Genomic DNA, 24,400 nt, shown 5'->3' with positions numbered 1-24,400 from the left:
ACTGGGGGTCCTGGAGTCTTGCAACACAGATCTGCCTCTGCCAGCAAGCAGACACCAACTCAGCTGAGGGCTGCAGCTATCTCTGTAATTGTGAGTTAGCTACTAAAATAGCACGAGAAGCTGCTTTCACATTAGCATGTCCTTCTGGCAAACCTTTGCTTGACTTCAGCACTGCTGGTTCCTCTTTAAGACTTCAGTTTACCATTGAAATGGGATGAAATATCTGAGATATCAGATTGCAAAAAGGTAAGTCTGAACCCTCCAACCCCAAAAGCCATGGTCACCTTTATCTCTACGACTCTGACTATGTGCTGAATTGGGCAGAATTCAGCAGTTTGTCTGGTAACAGTGGAGGTTTGCAGGTTCCTACCAAGCAGTGACAGCTCATCCACCTGTGAGTCTGTGGTTTAAATAGTTTGTAACATGCTTTTCTGGCCTGTAAAGGTCCAGCATAGATTTTCAGAAAGAGTGGGGTAATTCCTGGAAAGTTCTCTGAAGCAGCCATTGCCCCTGGGCTTGTCTGCTGATACAAAAAAGCAGTCTCCTCTCTGTGGCTGATGGCATTTTCTGCCCTAGAATCAGTGTTGCTGCTTTTTCTTTTGTAATGATGTCTTTCTTCATCCTAACATACTCTCTGCACAGAATAAAAATCCCAAGAAAATGCCTGAGAACTCTTTCAAAGTTACCTAGGAGCTTAGGGTCTGGAACAGAGCAGCCATTTCCATTTGTGGTGGCCCTTCCAGAGAGATCTTGTGCAGCTGACGTAAAACTTGCCATACCTTGCAGCCGTTACAACTCTCTGCAAAACTGGAATTTCCATGGCATCAGTTCTAACAACTTCAGGAAGCTTTAGCGTTTGACTGCTGGGGCCCATGGTGTGTAGTGCAATGGTTAACAGCTAATGAATCAGGAAAAGTTCTCAGAAGAAAGAAAACAAAGGGTGTGTAATTGAAGACAATCAGGACTAGTTTCTCTTTTTATATGGCAATTTCACACCTAGTCATTTTAGATTGAGAAGAATATTTGAACCTCCCAGTATGACTGATCCAGAGACATTACAATAAGAAGATGATGCCTGGAGAAGTTGATAATGCCTCAAGCAGATGCTCTGAGGTGAAATGCCTCAAGCCAATGCTGTGGATAAGTGCAGACTGGAGTTTGGTGAACCAGAGTCACCACAGGGGAAAATAACAAGAGTCAACTAATAATGAAGAGATTACTAGTCACTTCAGTCTTCCAAAAGAATAACTGGATAGGAAAAGTTCAGATGCCAGCATCAGTGACAATCACAGCTCAGAGGAGTGCAGCAGCACGGAGCTGCAATGGTTCAGAAAATGACTGTGCACTACAGAATCTCCATGGGATGGGCTTCTCCACCTGACCTCATGCTTCTAAAAGGTTTTACTCAACAGGCACCTGTGTGATTTTCAGAAAAGTCAGTCATGAGTAGAAGAGCCTTAGATCACTCTTGCCCACCATAAGTACGAAGATGCAAAAGAATTAAAATACAAAGTCTTATAGCTCATTTCAGACACTTTATGTGTGTATGGATTTGCATATGCAGGATAGAAATGAAGGTTAAAATAAATATTCTTCAGTTTTATATTTTTGGAGGCTTCTCTTGTGACCCAAAATAGCAGTTTTTTCTACTTCTTAAGTAATCTGCAGAAGATTTTGCTTGTGAGGCGGCACTGAAACACATATTTTCCCCAAAGCACTAGAAAAAAGACTGACTGCTGCTCCCAGGATATCAAAATGGCTTCATAGTATCTACAGCAATACCTATTCTGCAACCCCAAAGGCATCACAATAGCTATGAGATTCAACAGATCTTCAGCCCTAGCTCCAATGTAAATGTAACATCAAGAGCAATCAGGACAGTACAGACATGAAGAATCAAATCTTGTCTTCTGCACTCTCTGCAGCACTATGGCTGCAGAAGGGTCAAAATTAAGTACAGAAATCATGTTTTCATTGTGCAAAGGAAAGGCAAGTGAGGAACGTTCCTGCGTTTACATGATGCTTGGAAAATGAGCTATAATGAGGATCAAAGAATTTAATCCACTAATTACGGATTTGGATAGCCTGTAGCATTGCTTTTTCAAGACTGTCCAAGTGCTCATACTGCAATTTATGTGCTCAGGAACAAGATGGTTTGGGAATTTTGACACACTTGTACCACCATCTTACTCAGCTTTTTGCTATTTGTCTTGCAGTAGGTCTCATGGTGTGCAAAAAGTAGGAGACCTGTGGACAAAGTGAAGCCTGTAAAGGAGGTAGAGGGCTGGTCCAGCTTCCTGGTTTGCTGACAAACCCAGCCAGGCTGGCCAACAAGGTACAGGACCACACTTTTCCTACTGTATTTCTTACCCACCAATTGTTCCCAGGTATTTCCAATGCCCAGGCTTTGCAGACTTCCTCAGTGACGGAGGAGGAGGGGAACATTTTGAGGGTCTGCTTTTTTTCATAAGCTTCCTCCCAGCCTGGTGATAAGCCTGCTGTGGAAAGTCTGTGCCCCCTTTGGCTGCAATCAGCTTCAGCTCCTCAGAGAGGAGGAAAGACCCGGATCCAGGTTATCAAGCAGCGTGCTCTCAGCAGCGATGGTCAAGGCACTATCAGGCCCCTGACCCAGCCCCCAGCTGTCTGGCAGACGCAGATGAAACGACGAGTGGTGCCGCACAGAAATCTGCTCAGAAAAACTCCCTCTCTGCCTGTCTATCAGGGACCAGGCTGCCATGAATGCAGCTATTATGTGTGCTTTAACTACCAGCCATGCGCTTGGTCCTGTTCCCAACGAACCCAAAGGGAATGGTGTTATTGACTTAAGTGGGAGCAGAGGCAGGCCCTCCACAGCTTGGGGATCCAGCAGCTTGCCAGTGCCTCTCCAAAAGTGCTGTATATGAAGTCACGGAGGCTGCTCCCTCTGACATGGATGTGTTTGCTGGGCTGAGCAGCCAGCCCAGTTCAGCAAAGGTGCTGTGGGGGCCTGTGCCATATCCTGCTCCCTCGAGAAGAGGGGCCTGCTACCACAACTTCCCCACACGTGTTTTGACAGAAGGGGTTCAGGACATGAGATCACGGAGGCCAAGGCACGAGGCCACACCTGAGTAGCTAACATTGCTCAGCTCAGCAGAAATGATTCAAACAAACAACATATTCCTAAAATAATTTGCATCGGGACAAAGCTTTCTCACGAAGCTTGTGCTTCTGCAAGCCATATATTTTCCTTGGCACTGCTCCAGGCTTAAAAGCAGATGTAAATGTTACCAAGGCTCAGATACAGCAACTTCTTCTCTCCTGATTGCCAGGGAAGACTTACACCAAATAACCAACAAAGCTTTTACCATTTGAAACAGCAACACCAACATCAATTGATACAGAAAGAAAAGAATGAATGGGGCATGGGAGTGAGGAGCAACTTCTTCCAAGCTGCTCTCAGCTGGAAAGAGGGGGAGCAACGCAGCTTCAGCCAAACACTTAATGACTCCAAATGTTAATGCGAAGGTGCGTGTGCAGATGCACATTGACCAAAGGCTGGTTTGTCAACACTAAAAATACTGCTTTCTGCAGCTTTCCTGTCACTTGGTCAGCCTCCTGCTCCCTCCACCAGTGTCTGGCATCACTGAATGGGGCTAGAGCCACTAAGGACTTCTCCAAAGGGACCTTGAAAGCCTCAAGGACCTCACTGGAAATTTAAGTGCTGATGTTGAAAGAAAGTAAAGTTCCCTACTATATTTCACAGCACACCACAGCTAAGAGGTAGGCAGGTCTGCTCTGTGGGCAGCTGCACACCTGGGGCTGTAGAAAACCAGGAAGGAAACCTAGTCTGGTCATCTGTGCTTCTGGGAGCTTTCTCCTGGTGGGCCTCCTGGGAGACCCAATTCCTCAAACCCGGTAGAAACAGCAAAACCCAATCCTGCAGGTGTGTGGTTTTGTGTAACAGGATCCCCCTCCAACCCAGACGTGCAAGTCCACCGAAGGTCTGATTCGAATGCATTACTTCAGTCGTCCCTTGCTCATTGCCCACAACCCAAGCCCCAAATGTTAACGACTCAGCATGTTTCATCACAGTAGCACGTACACTTTCAATCATCATTAGAGACGAGGAGGGTCTAGTCTCAGGCACCACGCCAGGTTAAGTAAAACTTTCCATGAGGAAAGCTATTTGTTTTCTCCCAGAGCTGTGAGCCTGGGCCAAGAGGGAGGAAGGGAAAAGCCTGCCCAAGTCAGAAGTGTAGACAGTGTTACCGGACTTTGCAGACTACCTGCATGTTGTTCTAATGACACTTGGACTACTGGAAATCACTGAGTGAACTCAGGAGTTTTCAAAGGCATAATTGTGGCAGAAGCAGACTAAACTTAACGCCTCAAAAGCCAATCACTTTAATCATGAAGCTGAGATGTATGAAAAAGGATACATTTCAGCGAAAGAATAATTCTGTCTGTTATGGTTCCTGTGCAAATAAACTATATCACCAAACGACGTGCATTTCCAGAATACAGAGGAGTAAAAAAAGAACATATGGTTTAGACACAAAAAACTTTCATATATACTGTATAGGAGATATATGGACTTGTCAGACATCTAACGGTTCAACACTGTAAGCAATTCATGGGAATGACATTAGCAATAGCTCATATTACATCCAGGAGTTACAGCTTTTACTGCAAAAGTTATTTTTAAAAGAGACATATTTAAAATGAAATGGCTGGCAGGACTGCAGCTTTCAGTAACACTTTACCTGTGGTTTTGCCACTTTTACATACTTACTGGGGGCTTAATACTCCCAATTTACCTTTTCAGAGTAAAATAAAAGTCGCAATGAGTGCATTCATCAGCATGGTGCTATAAAACTCACAGCTGTGCAAAGACAACCACAAGAACAAAAGCCTCCTTGTTTCAAAAAATATGATTATGTGGTTCTGATACTTTCTGCTAGCCACATATCCAAACATCAGATACCTTTGTTTATGGCCTGTGTATTTTCATCTTACTATGCAAAGATTTATAGATCTGATCAAGTCAAGATCAGGATAGGGACCTTTATGAAAGCAGTCATGTGGAGAGGAGGAGGCTGAATTAATATACAAACTTCAGACAGCAGGTCTGCCTTTCAGATACTGTTATTTCAGTTTTGGCTCCTAACAAGACTCAGGATATTCTGGAAAACATTTTTTTTCAATGGCATGTGGAACCCTGGTTTCATGGCCAGCAATGGGAGTGTGCTCCTGATTGCAACAAGGCAATCAAAAGTTGAGATTAGAAGCCAGACAAAGCTTACAGAAGCTGGGATCTTCAGCTTCAGTACTCAAGCTTTCAGTAATCAAGTACCTTGATTAAAGGATGCTTCAGGATGCTGCTTTGCTTTCAATTAAAAACTACTTTTGTAAAGTTTTGTGCATTTATATAACAAATGGGATTACAGAATGAATAATACACCTTGAAATCTGTTGAGAATGTAAGTAATACATTTTTTCCTGTTGGTGCCAACGTGTTTCCCCCTTGCTTTTTCAAAATAGCTTCATTTTCATCTGTAATGAAAACTACATTCTTTGATGTTTCTAATAGCAGGAAATAATTTCACAAATGAGTGTCATTCTGCTGCAGGTAAAATAGCTCATGGGAGTGCCAGTTACAACCTGAAAAATATTTCTTGGCATCAGCACACTTAATTGAACTCTCTGCATCCTAGTGAAATGAAAGATTTGGAGCTCAGTTCCGTGCTCCACACAAGCTACACTAGGTCCAGGAAAGGGAAATGGGGATGAGGAAGGTGATTTCAAGTCACCTTCAGCATCTCCTGTTGTGAGCCTGGCCAGTTCCCAGCTGCCAGAACATCCGGAAAGCTGTGTGAACTTCCACTCTCCTGCCTCTGGCTTGGCATTTCTTCTACCACTAATAAAAGCAGTTAAAATTCTGAAAAAATGTCGGAGCCGCCCTAGTCAACAGAAAAGAAGGAAGATTAGTTTAAGAGCAGACTAGCATAGCTTTTGACCCAAGTACTTGTTAGACAACCACAGAGAGGAGCACACTAAAAATATAAAGATGTCAAAGACATAAATTAGGTAAATTTCCATGTCTGGTTCAAGGGACCAGGAAGAATTCTCATCAGCTTGTAGCTTCCCTAAACTATCCTTCTCTTTGGGCAATACTAATTCCATTTCATATCTCCAAGGGCTGTACAGCAGACACAACAATACCTAAATAACATGTATTCTCTTAAAAGAACTTACAGCATGGACTTGTACTAAAGAGGTCCTTCAAGCCTGCCTGTCTAATGGTTTTCCATGAGCTCCACCACCCCAGCACCCCATATTACTCCCAGGTTAGATCTGAAAGGGAAAAGTCACTTAACCTGCACTGTCTAGGGCAGGGGTGGCAAATGCACACGGAGACACCGTCAGTCCCGGCATCACCTACCAGGTGCCCCAGTATCCTGAAGGTTTCTGCATGAGCTCCTGGTGCAGAGGACAGGAGATACTCTGTCTTCACTTCCAAAGGACCATGGACTCTTGCAAGGACCAAAACCAGGCATAAATGTCACAATTTCAACCACTTTTAATCAAATTTTCCTGTGAAATCAGCAAAGGCAGTCAGCCATAATCTTTGCTAAGAGGCTGAACTCAAAATGATTTGAAACGGGTGCTGGTATCCAAGCCAGATACCTTTCAGTATCAAGAGCACAGCCATAATATATCAGGTATCACTTTACAGCATGAGTTTTAAATAAGTTCTATATATGGAATCATATATTCACATACTGAAATGGACAGCACATGTAATGAGTAGCCCTGGTGGCTACTGTAGATTTTGATTTAAAATAAGATTGCCAAGACCAGAAGTTATTTGCCAAAATGGAATTCTCTTCATGTGCTTCCTTTATATCACTTCAGCTACCCACCTTTACCAAAGCAGAAAAACGTCGTACAAAGGATGTATATTTATAGAGATTAATTGACTGGTTTTTTCCACCTATATTTTGCAGTGTAAATGGTCTATATTTGGACATATTCCGGGACTAAAGGAATGAATATTACTTTGAACTCATAAGCCAAAACCAAAAGGTTTCTGTTTATACCTGGTCCAAAACTGCCCCATGTATATTAGAGACATGAATCAAACCTCCCTAAAGTGCTAAACAAGCAATCAAATTTTATCAGATATAATCTGGGAAAATCAATTTTGTATTTTACTTGTCTGGTAGTCCTGTAAGTATGTTAGATGTCAACACCTTGCACTTCTTAAATACTTTTAGATAGAACTGGAGGTATTAAATAGCTACAAGATGCTTTGAAGATATACTTATCAAATTGAGTGATGCTTTGAGAATTTCATTTTTAATGCCATTAAAATATTTTATTAATCAGGGATGAGGGAAAGAGTCATTATACTTGGAACAGCAAGCAAGGAAAGCAGTTAAGTACACCTGACCTGTCTCCCTCTGGCTTTCATATTGTTCACAGGTGCTACAGATATTCCACCCACTCCTCCAACCGGAAAAACACTTAGAGGTGGACATGATACTAGTAATTAAAAATGGTGATAGCTTAAAAGCTCCTATTAAAAAAAAGAAAAAAGTCAGGCTCAGGGAAAAATGAGTTGCTTCTGTTTGGTATGAGCCACTCACCAAAACCCACAGTCCCTCGTTCCACCATAATGGCCAGAGGTGTGAATGAAACAGCACCAGGCACAAAGGCCTTGCATACGTGCTTTGCCTTTTCTGTGCTGATCTCAGTGAACAGCACTTCCTGGGTCACCAGCAGCAATCTCTGGTGCTTTCCAGGCAGTCACCAGGGTGGCCAAACTGCCCTTTGAGACTGTGTGATGGAGCTCAGACGTCACTCTTCTGTAACTGATAAGTGAGCACGAGAAGCGGATTTTTAACCAAGACAGGATGAGGTGATTAGATAGTTGCTGGGGAGCATAAGATCACATCAGATGTGGCTTCAACTTGCACTGACTCTGGCCTATAGGTGGGCTGCTGCCACCCAGAGCAGCCCAGCAGCACCCCTCAACCCACAGCACCAGGCTTCCTGCCCCCCTCTCAAGGGCTGGACACGGCCATTGGACCCAGCTAATGGACGTGGTTCCATGAGCTGACCCAACAGACAACCATGTGGATTTTACTATTTTAGCAGGCTAATTTTCCATTAGTCTGCTCTACTGCTCCATAATCAATTGATATGACTCGAAGGATGCAGTGAGAACATGTGACAGAGCAAGATGGATTGAGGCCACACTTTCCATAGGAGCCTGCAACTCCATCAGATTACATGTAATGTGAAACCAATGTCTGCAGTGGTGGTGAAAAGGCTGTCTTTATGAAATGCATATAGCACAGACCTAAAACAGGCTTCCAGCCTGACTCACAGCTTCGTGCTCTTGGGCTGTGTGTCTAAGCCATGCCAGAGCTCTGCATGATTTGAACAGGGGCTCTTGGCCTGCACAAATCCAACAAGAAACACTTCCTGCCTTTGGCCGCTCTGCCACACACTTTCTGTCTCAATCGTCCAGATACTGAGACAAATATGAAGAGGGTAGTAGTCCACTCCAGATCTACATACAGTGGATGACCTTTTCTTCAGGCAGTGAGGTAAGGTTTAGATAGGAAAAGGCAGCTTATGTGGATTACGCTCCATCAGCGTGACCCCTGAGACAAACCTAAGTATCAGTTTAGCCATTTCTGATTGACCCCCTTAGAAGGAACTGATGTTTTTTAATTTTTGGAACTACAAAGGCTTGGGTTTCTTCCTATTATATATTGTTACCAGGACTGTTATGTGTTGGAAAACGCAGTTTTCCAGCAAAACTTATGCTAACTGAATAAACCTGAGCAGGGCCTCAGCATTCTCAGGCCTCAGTAAAATTCCAATAAGCTACAGTGGCTTGTTTACCTGAGAATGTTCTGTGGGAAGAATGTAATGAGAAAGATTAGGGAGTCAGAAGTGTTATGAGAAAAGAATAAGGGAGTTAACAGGAGGATCCCTGAATGTGTGAGAACAGACTGCAGGTGTGTGTGTAACGATAATTGGTAAGATCTGTAACAGTATATAAGTCTCTCGTTTGGTGAAATAAAATGGAGCTTACTCTATATCTCATATTGAGACTGCCGTGAGTTCCCTCTCGTCGTTATGTCAAATGGTGACCCCGACGTGATACGGAGTTAGCAGGATTTAGAACCGACGACCACGGACACTGGCAGCAGAGTTTTACGACCCTGCCCAGAGAGCGACGAGTCCGGAGAGGCCCCGGGGGCAGCGCCGGGGGGCTATGAAAGCCTGGGCCGAAAAAGACCCGCTTCCGGATGGGCTAATAAACCTCGGAAAGGCTGCACTGACCGTGGCGACCGCGTTATAAGCAGAGACGCCCCAGCAGAGCGCGGACGGCGGCGACTACGTAACTTTAAACCCAGCTGGTACGGAATGGAAACAGAGGTAGCCCAATTTTTATTGTTATGCTTTTTAGAAAAGCACGGACTCAGTAAAACTAGCCTATCACACTTAATGGGCCTGATAGTGGTAGGACAAGCTTATGGATTTTTCACAAATCCTATTACAGTATTCGATGTAGGAGAGTTGTTGAATTATGAAGCTATTTTACTTTTGGACTGTGATAAAATTGCAAGAAAGCTTGGTAAACCATGGAGTACAGTCGTAGCCTGCTTACAGAAGCATTGCACGGAACAAAACTTTGTGGGGCTGACGGCGCAGGAGATGGCAGCTGCATGGAGCAGAGAGAAACCTGTGAGTTACTGTGCTGTTTTTGCTATGCGGGGAACTTCGGCAGCTGCGCAGCCGGGGAAACCCCCCCCCGCCAGGGAGGGGGGGGGAGAATAGTAGCTCTCCCGCGCTGCCGACAGCCGAGAATACAAAGTTACTCGATTGGATGAAAAATCTGTTCCTGCCTCAATGTATCACAGAGCTTGGCAATTTTACAACGAAAAACATCTTAGCTGCTTTGTTTGAGAGAGTCACTGTTGAACTTTTGCCAGAACAACTGAATACTATGTTAGAATGCGCTCAGATATCGCGGGTAAAGAAACAGAGTAACCAGAAATCATTCTGATGTTATCGATGTGGGAGTGAAAGACACATACGAAAGAACTGTAACAGAAAAGTTTGGTGTTCCCGCTGCAACAGAGATACTCACAGCACAGAAGCTTGTAAAAACAAAAAGAACAAACAGAAAGCGACTAGTAGCCGAGCAGAAGCGGCGGCCCCTACCCTTCACTGCGCGCCGCCGGCACACCACACAAGGAGACCTGTGGCGGAAGTTGCTCCAACCGTGGTTTCCGGCCGAATGACAACCAGAGCAGAGGTCCCGGAGGGTGCCCCGATGGGCGGAGCCACGAGCCATCCACGCCTCCTTCACTGCCCCAACGCTGATGCCTATGGTGAGACCCTAAACTCTGCTCCTCCCCAAGGATGAAGAAATGATTGACAGCTTCAGCAGCGAACCAGAACTAACCAACAGCGTTGCCAGCAAAAACTGCAGTTTGATACACAATGGAGAACTTTTAAGAGTTTCAAAGATGCGAATCTTCTTCAGTGCTCTGAACTGGAGATCCTTCATCTCCCGCTCGGGAATCACGTCTATGTCGTTCCCCATGGCGGCAGCGGTCCCGCTGCGCTCTCTAGTTTCAGAAACAAATCTTTGAACACGTTCTCCAGCTGTTCTCTCCAAAACCTCTAATTATTCGCTTTGCAGGGTGAAACACCCATTGCCCCATGTTAACCAGCAGCACAGCCTTGCTATGGCTGATCCAGTGTAACTTTGGGACTTTTCAGCTTTTCCAGAGTTTCAGGGAAATGTCTCTGAGCTTGGCTTTTTTCTGTAAGCACTTGTCCTGGCAAACCTTCACCACCTGACAGCTCAGCAATTGAAACTCCCTGAAAATGTTCAAGCAGATGGAGCAGATCGGCTCTTCCTTCAGCCTGGCTGCACTGACACCGAAACCAAAACCTATTTCCAGCGATTTACTAATAAAGAAGCATTGTAACAAGATATTATCCTGATAAAAAATAACACCTTGAATACTAAAAGCCTTAAACGAAAGCTGAATTTTGCTAAAGCATTTGTGTGTATGTGTGAATGTTGTAGGCCTACTGAGAGTGTGTTGAATGCTTTAATGTGGATGAAACCTGTGACTGATGAGAGTGTGATTTTGATTTCTTGAGAGTTTTGATGTGTGAATGAGGACCTGTGGGTGAAGTTATACTGAATAGTTTAAACTACCTGTTAAGTACTTTTGGTTAAGCGTAGATTCTGTTAAAGTTAAGTAATAGTGAATTTAAATTCTATTGAGTTGTAAATTCTGTTAAAGTTAAAATTCTGTTAAGTAATATTAAGTGATGTTAATTTTAAATTCTGTTAAGTTTTAAATTTTGTTAGAGTTAAGTTGTTAAAGTGATATCAATTTTAAATTCCATTATAGTTAAGTCCTATTTGTTAGTTTAAAATCAGATTTATTAAGTTTTATTCATTTTCAGTGATATTAATTTTAAGTTTTAAATTTGTTAGTTTATATTATTATTCACAAAAGGCCTTTGCAGTTTTATCTTTCTTAGTTAAAGTCAAATGATAATATCTACTATTTTCAAATATTTCATCTCACCTTATATAGCTATCTACAAAAATAATAACATGTTAAGACACTCTCCTTATTGATATTAATCAAAGCTTGTTTATAAGATGTTCTAAGAAAACCCTTCCACTTAGCACCTAAGCTCTGGCCAAGCTTTGGTTCTAACTGTCTGGGAAACATGCCATGAGTCCCAAGTGCTCTGCATCAAAATGTGATCAAATAATTTTCATTTACCAAATTGAGTTCATAAAAGCTAAACCTTCTTCCAGGTAAACTTGGAGTCCTTACCCGGGAAAAGTTCTCCAAGCTTTACCTGTGAAGTGAATGTTTTCAGCAACGACAGTTCCTAGACCATGGCAACACATCTAAATAACTAGTGAAATTTCCTTAAGTAAATTTATAACAATTCTAATAATAAGAATTACTTATAGCAAAGCAAATTAATCTGATAACAGACAATGTCTGTTCTCACAAACGAAACGGGGGAACTGTTGGAAAACGCAGTTTTCCAGCAAAACTTATGCTAACTGAATAAACCTGAGCAGGGCCTCAGCATTCTCAGGCCTCAGTAAAATTCCAATAAGCTACAGTGGCTTGTTTACCTGAGAATGTTCTGTGGGAAGAATGTAATGAGAAAGATTAGGGAGTCAGAAGTGTTATGAGAAAAGAATAAGGGAGTTAACAGGAGGATCCCTGAATGTGTGAGAACAGACTGCAGGTGTGTGTGTAACGATAATTGGTAAGATCTGTAACAGTACATAAGTCTCTCGTTTGGTGAAATAAAATGGAGCTTACTCTATATCTCATATTGAGACTGCCATGAGTTCCCTCTCGTCGTTATGTCAGTTATGTCTATGAATTCTTTCTTGGACTACAGTTCTTGTGGTCAGCCATAGCATAATTTTGCTAGCCTGCTGGATCCCAAAGGGAAGTACATCTCAATTTGGCTAGCTGACAAGATATTCAAAGTTAACCTCAAATATCAGTGCAGATGTACATGGTGGCTTCTAGTTCTGATCATCTGTCAGGGGACTGATGTGCATGTGTCCAGAGGAGAGTGATGGAACAGAGATGAGCTAAAGCATTTACGCTTTGTCTGAGAGAATGGGCATTGCTGAAAAAACTAAAACCTGTCTCTCAGACCACATGGTAACGAAGTTCCTCTGTTCCTCCAGGAGAAACCTGAAACACACATGGCTGAGGAGCTTCATTCACCCTTCATCGCTGAGACAGAGTCCCATCTCTCCAGCAGAGACCAGCCAAAGGCAGCTTTCATGTTTCTGTCAGAGAAGACATTGCTGGACTTTTGAGAGGTAAAGCAGGAAGGCTGCCTCCTTCTTGTGCTTTTTAAGAAAGACAGCTATATACTAGGTTTAGATTTATCTGAATTCTCTTCCTTACACAGATAAGTTCGTTTTTCTCTCAAACCCAAAATTCAGGCATGGCTTTTTGTTTTGGTTTGTGTATTTTTCTCATTTAGTTTGTTGAAACTGTGCCCCTTATAGCACAGGTAAGTGATAAAAACACACACTGTATGAAGAAAACCTTGTCACAATATGTGTTGAGCAAAACTAGTGATCTAAACTGCTAATTTGGAAAAATTCTCTAGCATGCTCTATCATGTAACCAACAACAACTTCTGTTACGAAAATAATTTTCATAGAGCTGAAAAGCAAAGGGCTGCTACTCAGGCTCAGAACCTTAATTTGCAATCCTTATTCAGTGAATAGCATGCTGTTTAAAATAGAATGACAAAATGTCCTTTTTAAAAAAAACAGTGCAATGAATTGTCTTTAAATTCTCCCTGAAGGACAATTACATTCAGATGTTCTTTGGCACCAATTAGTTTCAATGCAGCCATTTAAGAGGCATTTCTTCTTCAACTAGCATGGTATGTGATATAAAATTACATGGTTATTGGAAGGGAATTCACATCCTGCATTAAGGTGAGGGTCCAGAATACTACTAGGATACTTAGCAGCAAATGCGAAATTGCAGTTCAGTGAAGTCACATAACCAAATTCCATACTAGCCCTTTTATTACATTCAGCTAATAAATCTTTGGGAACTAGAGTCTCACAAGTTTATCACAGCATTTTAACTTCTCAGTGGTGCATGTAGAATATATACATATACAGAATCTTACAAAAAAATAAACCAAAATAAACAAACACCACCAAAAACCCACCAAACAAAATACCCCCCAAAAAAACCCCCCAAAAACCAAAAAACAAAGCAAAACAAAAAAAACCCAAAACCAAAAAACCCCCAGACCAAAACAAACAACAAAAAATAAGCAGCAGCAAGGTCACAGTAAGAATGGGGGGAAAAGTGACAGTGAAAGATATGCCTCCATTTTTAATTTGAACCTTCTCAGCTGAAGTAGAGCAGTTTAACACTTAGTTTCAATGAACAGATTTGCACATCAGACTGCATTATGAATGGGACAGTGTTAAATATGTTTTCATTGCAGCTCCACCGGTCACTGGCACGGACATAAGCCAAGAACAGACAGCTACGATTATTACAACATAGCTATTGGTCATGCAGCTAGAGCTCTATGCTAACTAACAGCATTTAATGCTGAAATAATGTGGTTTCATTATTGCAAATGTAATGAAAGGGCCCTTTCCTGTGTAAAGACAATCCAAGCAAAGTCCGCACCTTTCCACCAGGCTGTTAATAGAACCTTTTTTTTCACCAGGACTCAAAAAAAGGGGAGGGTTAAGGGAACTCACTGATAGAGCAACATGGTGAATGCAAACCTACGCTGTGGAAGACTTACCATCATCCAGGTACATCTGGTCCAATTCCTCAGGTTCTCGCTTGATCGTTACAGGAATAGGGGCCAAATTATGATTACTTTCCTCATGTAACTCTGGCAATGACAGTGGTTGGGTTGTTGGAGACTCATTTCTGTGAACCTTCGGCAGTTGTTGCTGCTGTTGACCCATTATGGATGAGTGAGTTGGACTGCAGGACTGCAAATAGGTTGGCTCTTGGGTAACAGATGGAACTGGAGAAGAGGGACTGTTGGGATAGAGTGTTTGTTGATAACCAAGGGGACAGCTACTGCTCAGATGGTGACTCACCTGCGGCTGCAGCATGACGTGAGATGATTGCTCGGGGGGACTTGGGTGCACAACTATAGACCTTGGCACTTCCTGTATGGTGGGGACACCTCCAGCGGGCTGCTGAAGTCCGAGGTGACTGTGGCCCGGGTTGGGGATGCACTTGTAAGGAGAGGACGAAAGGTCGTGCAGCTTGGGGCTTGCGTTGGGAGAGGGTGACATCACAGCATTTCTCTGCTGACAGGAGGCAAAGCCGGCCACGAGGCATGAACCAGGATCAGGAGGCATCATGATCTGCTGACTGTAGTACGGTTTAGAGAGAGGGCTTAAGCCTTGGTTCATTGGTCCACAGGTTTGAACAGGCTCATAGTCATCTGTGGGTTCTGTTTTTATAATTGGAACTGTTAAAAGAAAAAAGGTTTTAAATAAACATGAGTTGCATATTGGTATGATCAAGTTGGCTTGTGGCTAGGATACCCTTTGCAAAACAAACAACGTCGTGAATAAGACTCTGTGTGTCTTTTGCCTAGTTCTCCCACCCTATAAAAAAAAAAAAAAAAAAAAAAAGAATGAGTCATCAGCACAAGAAAGTCACAGCTGGTTCTAATACTGAAAAGGACTATTTTCTTTAGACTCTCCTCCAGCACTAATGTGCTATAAAAATCTATTTGCAAATAGCTGTGCTTCAGTGGAAGCTTTGGACCCAAGGGCTCCATGGATTTGTAGTAATCAAGGCAAGAATTTTAACTTGGATAGAGTACTGCATTTCTGCATTTCTACAGCATTTCTACAGCTACCGATGGCCCATTTGATAAATGTCTGTACACAGAGTAAATTTGAGTATAATAAGGTAGAGATGGCGCTTTCAGAGTTCAATGAAAATAAAGTTGTAAAGATACATGACAAAGTACTATGTAGAAGAAGTTTTCAATTATGAGGGTATTTTATACAGGGTAGGATTTGATTTATTTAGTTTTTTACATAATTGCATTTAATTGCTTTTAATGCCAGCTCCTAACAAATGTCAGTCAGTCTCTGACTACCAAGAAAAATTGCTCTACCCACTGTCCCAAACAATGCCCTAATTGAGCTGTCATTTCTCTAAAAACGACCAGAATGTGAACAGAAATGATTGTCAATGAGCATCAACGCAGTCATGACAAATGTAGAGCTGCCTTCTCAAATCACAGAAGACCCTACCCCAAATCAAAGTTTCTTTTCAGCATTTACTTTCTCTCTAAAATCAAAGAGAGGTGTCTTTGAAGATTCTCCTACAACACATGCAGTGCACAGGTAGAATTCACCCCCTTTCTCTATCAGTAAAATTACAAATAATAGGGCCAAGCTACACTGTAGATGTATTTTCTCCTAGAGAGGTGTGACTCTAATGCATACAGCAATTGAGTACAGATGCAAAAATTTCTGGTGACACCAGAGAATATTTTTTAGAATATTCTAATAATCAACTCATTGTGGCACAAAGTTTATAATGAAACACCTTTCCGCAATGCAGCTCAGATACATGTGTGTTACGTGTCACTGACTGTGTATTTATTTGCATGTGTTTTACAAAAGCCTTTACACATTGTCCAGCCATTTATTGTGTTTGTGTATGAGTCTTTTTGAGCCCCTTAAAATGCACACTTGTCCATGTGTACATATAAAACCTCTTTTAACACTCACAGATTTTGCTGGTGGTGAATACACTTCACTACCTTTGTTTTACAGTCCCTGAGCCCCTTGTTAACTTTGTTCCTTTTACATTCTTTTACGTGTAGATGCTTGCAACACTTGTTTCAAGATTTCTAGCACCTCTAATAAAAAGAGGTCTATATACGTAACAGATGCACAGGTGCTGCTCAAGACAAATATGCTAGGGCTGATAGACTGTCATTGGATTTCTCATAATCTTATTTTCATCAGCTTGTGTGCTGCACACTGGCTAGCAGGGCTACTAATGCACTTGGTAGCAGAGAAGCAGGTTCCAGGTTCAGTGACAGCTTTACAAAACCACTATTGCACCCTTTAGGAAAATGCAAGACCAAAGAAACACACCTAGGTAAACACAGCAGCTCAGATATTGTAAGAAAATACCTTTAACAAGTTCCTGAGCTAGCAAATATTCTCACATGTTTTATATCAGGTTCACTGTGCTAGCACTAACCACAGCACAGCTGGAAATATGATGGTTGTTGAACACTGAATTTTCCCAATATATCACTGTTATAGAAACACCTGTGCTAAATAATTCCAAGCTCAACCACTGGCAATACAACTCCTGTAAATCCTGGAGTTGTCTGACTTGTTATAACCTAGTAAAGGGTTATAGCCCTGGTGGCAGGCAGGCTGGAGGCTGCACAAAAGGCAGATTCCTGATCCCAGCCTGGCTTTTCATTGTAGCTTTTCTGCAGCACATCTTTGATACCTGGCTTGCCAAACACTTTTATATCACTTCACTGAGTTTTTTCTTTACAAAAGCAATGCTATGGGGTCCATTTGGAGGTCTGGTTAGTGGCCATGAATACTGTGAATCTCCTTTTGTGTGTCGCTACAGTGAAATAGACATACTGCAGCCTGTGGAAGATCACTAGTAAGTCCGGCTCTGCACCAGGTGAAGGCGTGATGGGTGGGAGGAACTCTGCTGCACACCTGTTAGTCCAAAATCTCACTTGGAGATGGTGACAGCAAACAAGGACACTCCTAGTGCCTATAAATTCAGAGTTCAATAGGAAAATAGAGACTGGTCAGGGCTAGTCTGGGCAAGTCACAGTAGTTTGTTTGCTAACGGCAGGCTGGTAGCCAGAGAGGGAAACAAGAAAGAAGGATATGAGAACAAATGGCACCTCCATTTTATTTGATATCTGTTGACACTGTTTTGCTCTGAACTAATACTTCTGAGCATCAGTTATTTCATGTAATGGGGAACAAACTGTCTTTAAATGGACAGATACTGCCTGCACTTATGCTTAGAGTTGCTTGAACTTGTTCAACTGAACTGTCTCCATTACCTTTTTTAATGTATTTTTTCAACACAGTAAAAAAAGTCATCACTTGCTCAGTATTCTATATTTTGTTTGTATGCTAATTTCATCACTAGAATAAGTATCACACAGGAAGACAGAAAAAGTATTCCTGCTGAAATGGTGAAGGGATTTGTATCTGACTTTTCTGTGCTTTGCCATTTGCATAGCAATTAACTCCATGCAGAGTGAGCATGTGCATCCTACAAACTGGTGTGGCAGCCACTAATTCCCTGTTAAAAAACTGCAAATGTCTTCATGGGATACCAGTTTGGAGAAGGAAGGTGTGTAGGATTTTTTATTTTTTTCCATGAAGATACCACTACTTATAATCCAGATGATCTGGAATCAGACCTGTAAAGTTGAGCATGTCAAGGTGAGACATTAACCCTCCCCTTTCTGGCCATAACTCAGCTTTAGTATTTTACATGAACAACGGTAGTGCTTGACTTGTAGAGGACACAATACCATAAATTGCCACATTACATCACTTAATGGTTTATTTATGGTACTCTATTCTGTTACCTGCTTCTCCCCAGCCTATGTAACTTCACTGAACAGAGTAACAAAGACCAAAAATCTGTTTGCACTTGCAAATTCAACTTAAACTAGCTGTGAGTCTGATCTGGTCATTCTGAAAATACTCTGATTGCGTCAAAAGTAGGTGTACATCACCTTATATTCTTTCTTTGAAAGGGCAACTGTTTTCTTCCACTTCTCAAAGGACTTTAGAGGGCCCAAAGTAAGAGCCATGGTATTTGAAGGCACACCTTCCCAAACCAATGCAGGAACAACTTGTAACTGTCCTCACTGGCTACCCACTTACCATCACAGCATCTATGGCATTACTCAAACACTGTAATGAGTCTACCAGGAACTAACATACCCTCACACCCTGTCTCACTGACTTCTGGGGGACTGAGATGCTCAGCAAGGGTGAGCAACTGCAGCTGACTGAGAACAGGATACAAACCTTAATGCCCACCTTCACCATTTTCTCCTAGATAGGAAAATCACAGAACACCCTGAGTTGGAAGGGACCCTCAAGGACCAAATCCAAATCCTGGCTGTGCACAGGAGAACCCTGGGCAACCCACAGCAGAAGCCTCTGCACAGCAGACAGGGCTGTTTACTGGCTAGTTGGGTACGCAAGTTACCACTTACCTACTGACTTGTGCTTGTTGAACTGCAAGTCTTTACAAACCCAAGCTTGAAAAGGGGGTTTTGAGCCCTGTTATATATCTCTGGGGAGGCATGGTAAGCTAACTGCCATAACACACATCCATTTCCATCATCACTCACTTCCACAACTGAGTATTTCACACAGGAGATTCAATGTGATATAGACAGTACCATTGATTTTCTCAGGATTAATACTTAACAGAGCCTAACTCTAATTATTAGCCTAACTAACTTCTAGCTCAAATATTTCAAATCTTGAATGACTTGGTAAAATCCTGCCAGCTAGAAGAGATAATCCTAGTTAGTCACACAGCAGGCCTGGGCTGGCAATTAACTGCAAAGCCCTACAGTTGTTCAGAACCTGCAAGCACTTTTAGCAGAAATAGTAATTTCTTAAATCCAGCAAAACCATATAAAATAGCAACAATTGTTCTGTCTCAAAACTGCTCCATGGTGCTGAGATAGCACCCAGTCTTGCAGACTCTCAGCTGGCTAGAACAAAAAATAGTGACTGAATTTGCCATACACTGAGATTCGCCTATAATAAACTGCAGAAATGAAGCTGGAATTTGTGAAATTGTAAAAACAAAAGATGATACTCTTTCTATATATGCTCAGTCTCAGAAGGAACATTATTCAATTAAGAGTGCTGAAGGATCTGGCCCTTGCCCTAAAAAGAGAAAAAAGAACACAAGTTTGGTTGGTGTGGTGAATTTTTAAATGCCTGTTACTTCACAATGCATTAGGTCAGCTGATAATAAATAGTCCTCAATTTTCAATATTAAAATATGACAGAGATCACTGTTCTAAATTAGTCTGATAAGCAAATTAATTTCTAATTGGTTTTCAATGGTTCGATTATGCCTTCTCAGACTCTGAACTCATGTCGTTATGTCATCTAATTTAACATGAATTTCTGAGAACCACGCATTGGCAGCAGCCCTAGCCATAAATCAAAGCTTCTTACTCAGAGAGATCGGGGTTATGACATCATACCAAGGCAGTGTTGGAAGACAATGGTCCTTCTGTATGTGTCTGAATCTGGGAGAAATATTTCAGCCAGTTCTGCAAGCCCACATTTAAATGAAAGGCTTTTCTAGCAGGTAAAAAGTTAATATATCAAACCTAGAAGAAAAATAATAAATCATGCACATTCAGTAAAGGGAGTCAGAAAGTGCTCAGATATAAATTATATGTATTTTTTGACAATTCTAACAAGTGTGTATGCTTTTGCACTTTAGCAATCCAGATGGGTTTTAAACTTTTATTTTTGGGGGGGATGTTTTTAAAATATTTGAACTTAAAAAATAAATCTGTATAAATTAAATAGAAGTTTATCCTGATTAACATTTAACTAACAAATTCCCATTTCCATGTATTACCAGTGTAGACATTTAGGCACTACAATGTATTTATTTTACCCTTAAGTTTGATTGAACTGTCCAACAAAATAGCTTCCTTTCATGGTGCAGACTATGATGTAGTTCCCTGGCACCAGCACACAGATTTTGGTTAGAGTATGAAAATCAAAACACTACTTTTTCCATCATGTGCACACACACATTTCTTCAACTTCTGGACTAAATGTCTGCAATTGGTAATAATTTGGGATGAGACTTTCAAAGAGAGCTGAGCAGTTAGGTGTCTAAATGCTCATTACTGAGTTGAGCTCAGAAAGGCTGTTTGTGCCTTTGAAATCCACCCTTGTCAGTCAGTTTCGATACTGTCAGGACACCTTCAGAAGACACTGCATAGGTCACCCCAGCTCCTGCTGCTGCTTTGCTGTTGTTTGACCAGAGACTAGCTAGACATGTGAACGCATCTCCATGTACAGTTTAGCCACTCTGAATTAATGCAAAGACAAAATCCTGGCTGCTGCTGCAGTACTGGCTGGATCCAGCATACTTGAGGCCTCACCCCTTGTTCTGACTGTGGAGCAGTCAGTGTCGGGGAGAGGCAAGGGTCTTGCTGCCCTCACAAAACATAATCCCTGCTTCAGTAACACCCAAGCAGCAGCAGCTGAGCAAAACTTCCTGAAATGCCCTGCCAACATGTGTGCAGCAGTGGCAATCTCAGTGACAAGGGATAAGCACTTGGCCCCAGGGATCTTGTGAGACAGTCACTACAACGACCTGTGCAGATGCTGTCCGTGAAGTGCGTGTTTTCCCCTAGGCACCTGTTAAACCACAACATTTTTAAAGGTCAAGCTGCTATCAAGCCTTTGCTTTTAGTTACTAAATCCAGAGCACAGTGACTCAGACACAAAGGGAGCCTCTTGCTATCAAGACGCTGCAGGCAACACACGTGTGAATGCAACTTTTACCTGCGCAAGTATCTGAACTCACCCTGTCTTGCTAGTACACTGCTTACTGGTGCTGCTCATCAGGATGGCTAACTCTAAAACATGCCTGCCTGCCCTTTTTGGGTTTTGTGTATAGATTTTTATGGGTTCAGATGCATATGTACACTCTTATACAAGAATAGCTCCAGGGAGATGGAAGCCTTGCACTTACACCTCAGCATATAATCTCGGACAGTGCCATTACCTGATTTGGAAGTGCTTTCCAGATAACTCATTTGCTAAATGCTTTTTAACAGCTGTTAAACTATTAGGTTATTCTACACATATTTATGAGACAGAAGATAATATACGGTATTGCATCCACTACTAAAACAGGTGGGAGAAGTGGAAGGTAGGTGGAGGGCATTTGGGTTGTGCTAGTACAGAAAATATGCATTAACCTTCTTTCAAAAGAAAGAGATAAAAATTCTTAAAAGGCACAGTTTTCCATCATGACACTTTGTTAAATACTACAATGTTGAATAGGAAAATCAAGTCCTGTGATATGCCCACTTGAGCTGCTCTAGCACTGCTTCCACACTGTGGTGCAGCACCTGGCTCAACTGCTGCCTTCAGCTGGTGGTTTTGCTGTGCACAACACACAGGTTGCACTGGCCAAGGCTTTCTATGTCACTGGGGTAAGGTCTTTTCTGATGATGCTACACAACACTACACCACCAGTGCTGACTTTACCCTTTCTCCCCGGCACATGGAGAATAGGAAAGCAGGGTCTGCAGGCAGGATCCTGCAAGTCAGCAGCACAATGGCAGCCCCATGGTCCTCATCACTGGCAGTCATGTGAGATGCTCAGCAAGGACAGGCTGGCAGGAGGGCGTCCTTACTGCACCAGTCCTACCCACAGACCCACCCTCTCTGGAGAGGTGTTTGGATTTGGCTGACCTCAGCCACCTTGGCTCTAACATGGTCTTTGTCTTCAGAGGAGGATGCAGCTTCTCCCACCATCAGCAAGACTTCCTTGCCCCGTGCATTTCACCTCCAGCAGCTTCCACCACTGCATCTCTTTTAGGATCAATCATGGGGCTAGATTAATGATGGTGATCAGCCACTCAAGAAAAACAAAAAGAAGCATCTTCATGTAATCTCCCATGTAATTCTAAACCATGCTCACTCACACAAATTTTACCTTTTGGCTTTTAAGCTAACTGGAAGATCCTAAAGCCCCATGCTTGTTAACATATGTATATGAAATCACTGGGAAGCAAGGAAAGGAGTCCTCAAAATGCTCATGCAGAGGAGTTCAATGATCAAAACTATAGGCTAGGTTTTCTCATCTGAAGAGGAATATTTGAAAGGGGAGGTACTGACAAAAGACAATTTTATGCACTGCAAGGTAACTATTATGGGTGATAATTGCTCATGGTCAACTCCTGCCTGTCCCAGGGACGTCACACAGGCAATGCTTCTTCCGGGCCTTCCAGGTGAAGATGGAGCACCACACAGAGGCAGCGTTCCACCTCCATATAGCGCTCAAGACTGACTCCATCAGCAGGTTGGATGCAGCTGGCTAGGCTCTGGCTGACTGCTGAAAATGGATGTCTCCTGGATGAAGCGTGGGCAATGGATGAAGCGTGGGCAGCTTCAGTGGGTACCCAGCACCTGAGGGTGTAATGCTGGGGAGTGCAACACATGCCTCCTCTGCTCTGCCACACACTCGTGCGGCTCCTGGATGGGAGTGGAGGGGCTGATGCACCTGGCAATGATGAAATTTGTGGTTGTCTTAAATGGGAATGGGACTCTGACAAAACCCTGCCTGCTTTTAGTTACTCTGCTAAATTTCAAAAGGAACAATCAGCCACTGAGTAGCCAAAATGAAATAAACTCTGTCAGTGTATAGTGTAAAAAATGAGTAACTGATTCCTATTTTCACCTAAAATAAGGTCCCTGAGGCCAGTCTTTCACCCTGTCCCTTCTGTTGCCCTGTCCTGCCATATGCTGGCTTTGCAGCAGTCCGGATACTCTTGTGAATGGAAATGCCTCCAGCAGGTCCGAGGCTCCAGGCCTGACTCAGCCACGCTCAGTGCCCTTGTTGAGATGCTGCTGTGGTCATATTGCACTAGCCACCAGCTACGATCCTTTCACAACACAGGCCCCGCATTTGGCCCAGCAGCCCCCAAATCACCATTGTTTTGCATAAAGGACTAGGCTAATAATTTTGCCGACCTCAAGCAGGAAAATTCAACAAATACTGAGAGGTGAGAAGTGTCAGGAGACAATCAGCACAAGCCACATGCTGTGTCACATCAGAGCAGCAACACTTTGCATCCGCATTTTGTAGTTTTCTGCTAAGGTGGCTGATGTCATCTTTTAACTTAGAGAGTGAGGTGTGGGTGGAAGAGCTGAGGTGAAACAGAGGCATGGCTGCTCAAGGCAGCCACCAGAAAAGTGCTGACTGTACCCATCTGTATGGCGGACGGGATAATTATAGAGCAGAGGCAGGAGGTCAGGAGGATGCTGACAACAATGCATTGTGGGCAGTTGTCACCCTTTTCAGATGTACACCAAGGGGTTGTCCTGCGAGGACCGGGGAGTTGGACTTAATGATCCCTATTGTCCCTTCAAACTTGAGATATTCTATGACTCTATTCTATAACGCTAAGAGCTTCACTTCTGTGCCACTGGGCTGTAAACCACAATATTAAGGCATATCTAGTCACCACAGGCAGGCTCTCAGCACAACTCCACACACACAGACTCAAAGGATTTCCATCCCCACCAAGTCACTGCGGCCAGGTTTTCAGAGGAGCTCAACACCTTGGAGACTTGTGAAAATAACAGCAGGGAGGCAAAGGAATTGCAGAAATGCTGGCTCTGTGATTGTAGGCTGTGCAGTTGGAAATCTGGCCCCGTGGGGAGCAAAATGTATCTCACAGTAAAAATTACCCAGAATATCAACACCATTTAAATAAATACTAGAAGCAATGAAATTATCTTTTAATAATGCTTTGACAATTAAGAAGCCTGACAGAAACAGAAACTGGCAATGCTTTATGATCAACTTTTTGCAAAAGCGTATTTTTCATTCCAGTAGAAGAAACACATCGACTTTCCTTTTTCCTTTTTATTACATATTTTCTAGACAAACTAGCCTGTCTTTCCTTAGTCAAATATTGCCACTTGTCTAAATAAAATTCAAAGAAAAACCTTCCTGTGTTCAACATTATTGATATCAATATTCACTGG

The 24,400-nt window shown here is 42.6% G+C and overlaps 1 protein-coding gene across 1 annotated transcript in view; it reads right to left on the bottom strand.

The window, feature by feature from the left end:
• NFATC1 (nuclear factor of activated T cells 1) overlaps positions 1–24,400 on the bottom strand; it is a 111,276-nt gene that overhangs the window by 21,087 nt on the left and 65,789 nt on the right. The window contains exon 9 of the mRNA XM_085051719.1: positions 14,371–15,057. Within this exon, the coding sequence (XP_084907845.1) occupies positions 14,371–15,057 (687 nt within the window). The remainder of the gene's footprint in view (positions 1–14,370; positions 15,058–24,400) is intronic.

Source organism: Lichenostomus cassidix, chromosome 2, assembly GCF_008360975.1.
Source record: "Lichenostomus cassidix isolate B80296 chromosome 2, HeHo_3.0, whole genome shotgun sequence".
NCBI classification, from domain to species: domain Eukaryota; kingdom Metazoa; phylum Chordata; class Aves; order Passeriformes; family Meliphagidae; genus Lichenostomus; species Lichenostomus cassidix.
This window is presented reverse-complemented; position numbering and strand designations above follow the sequence as displayed.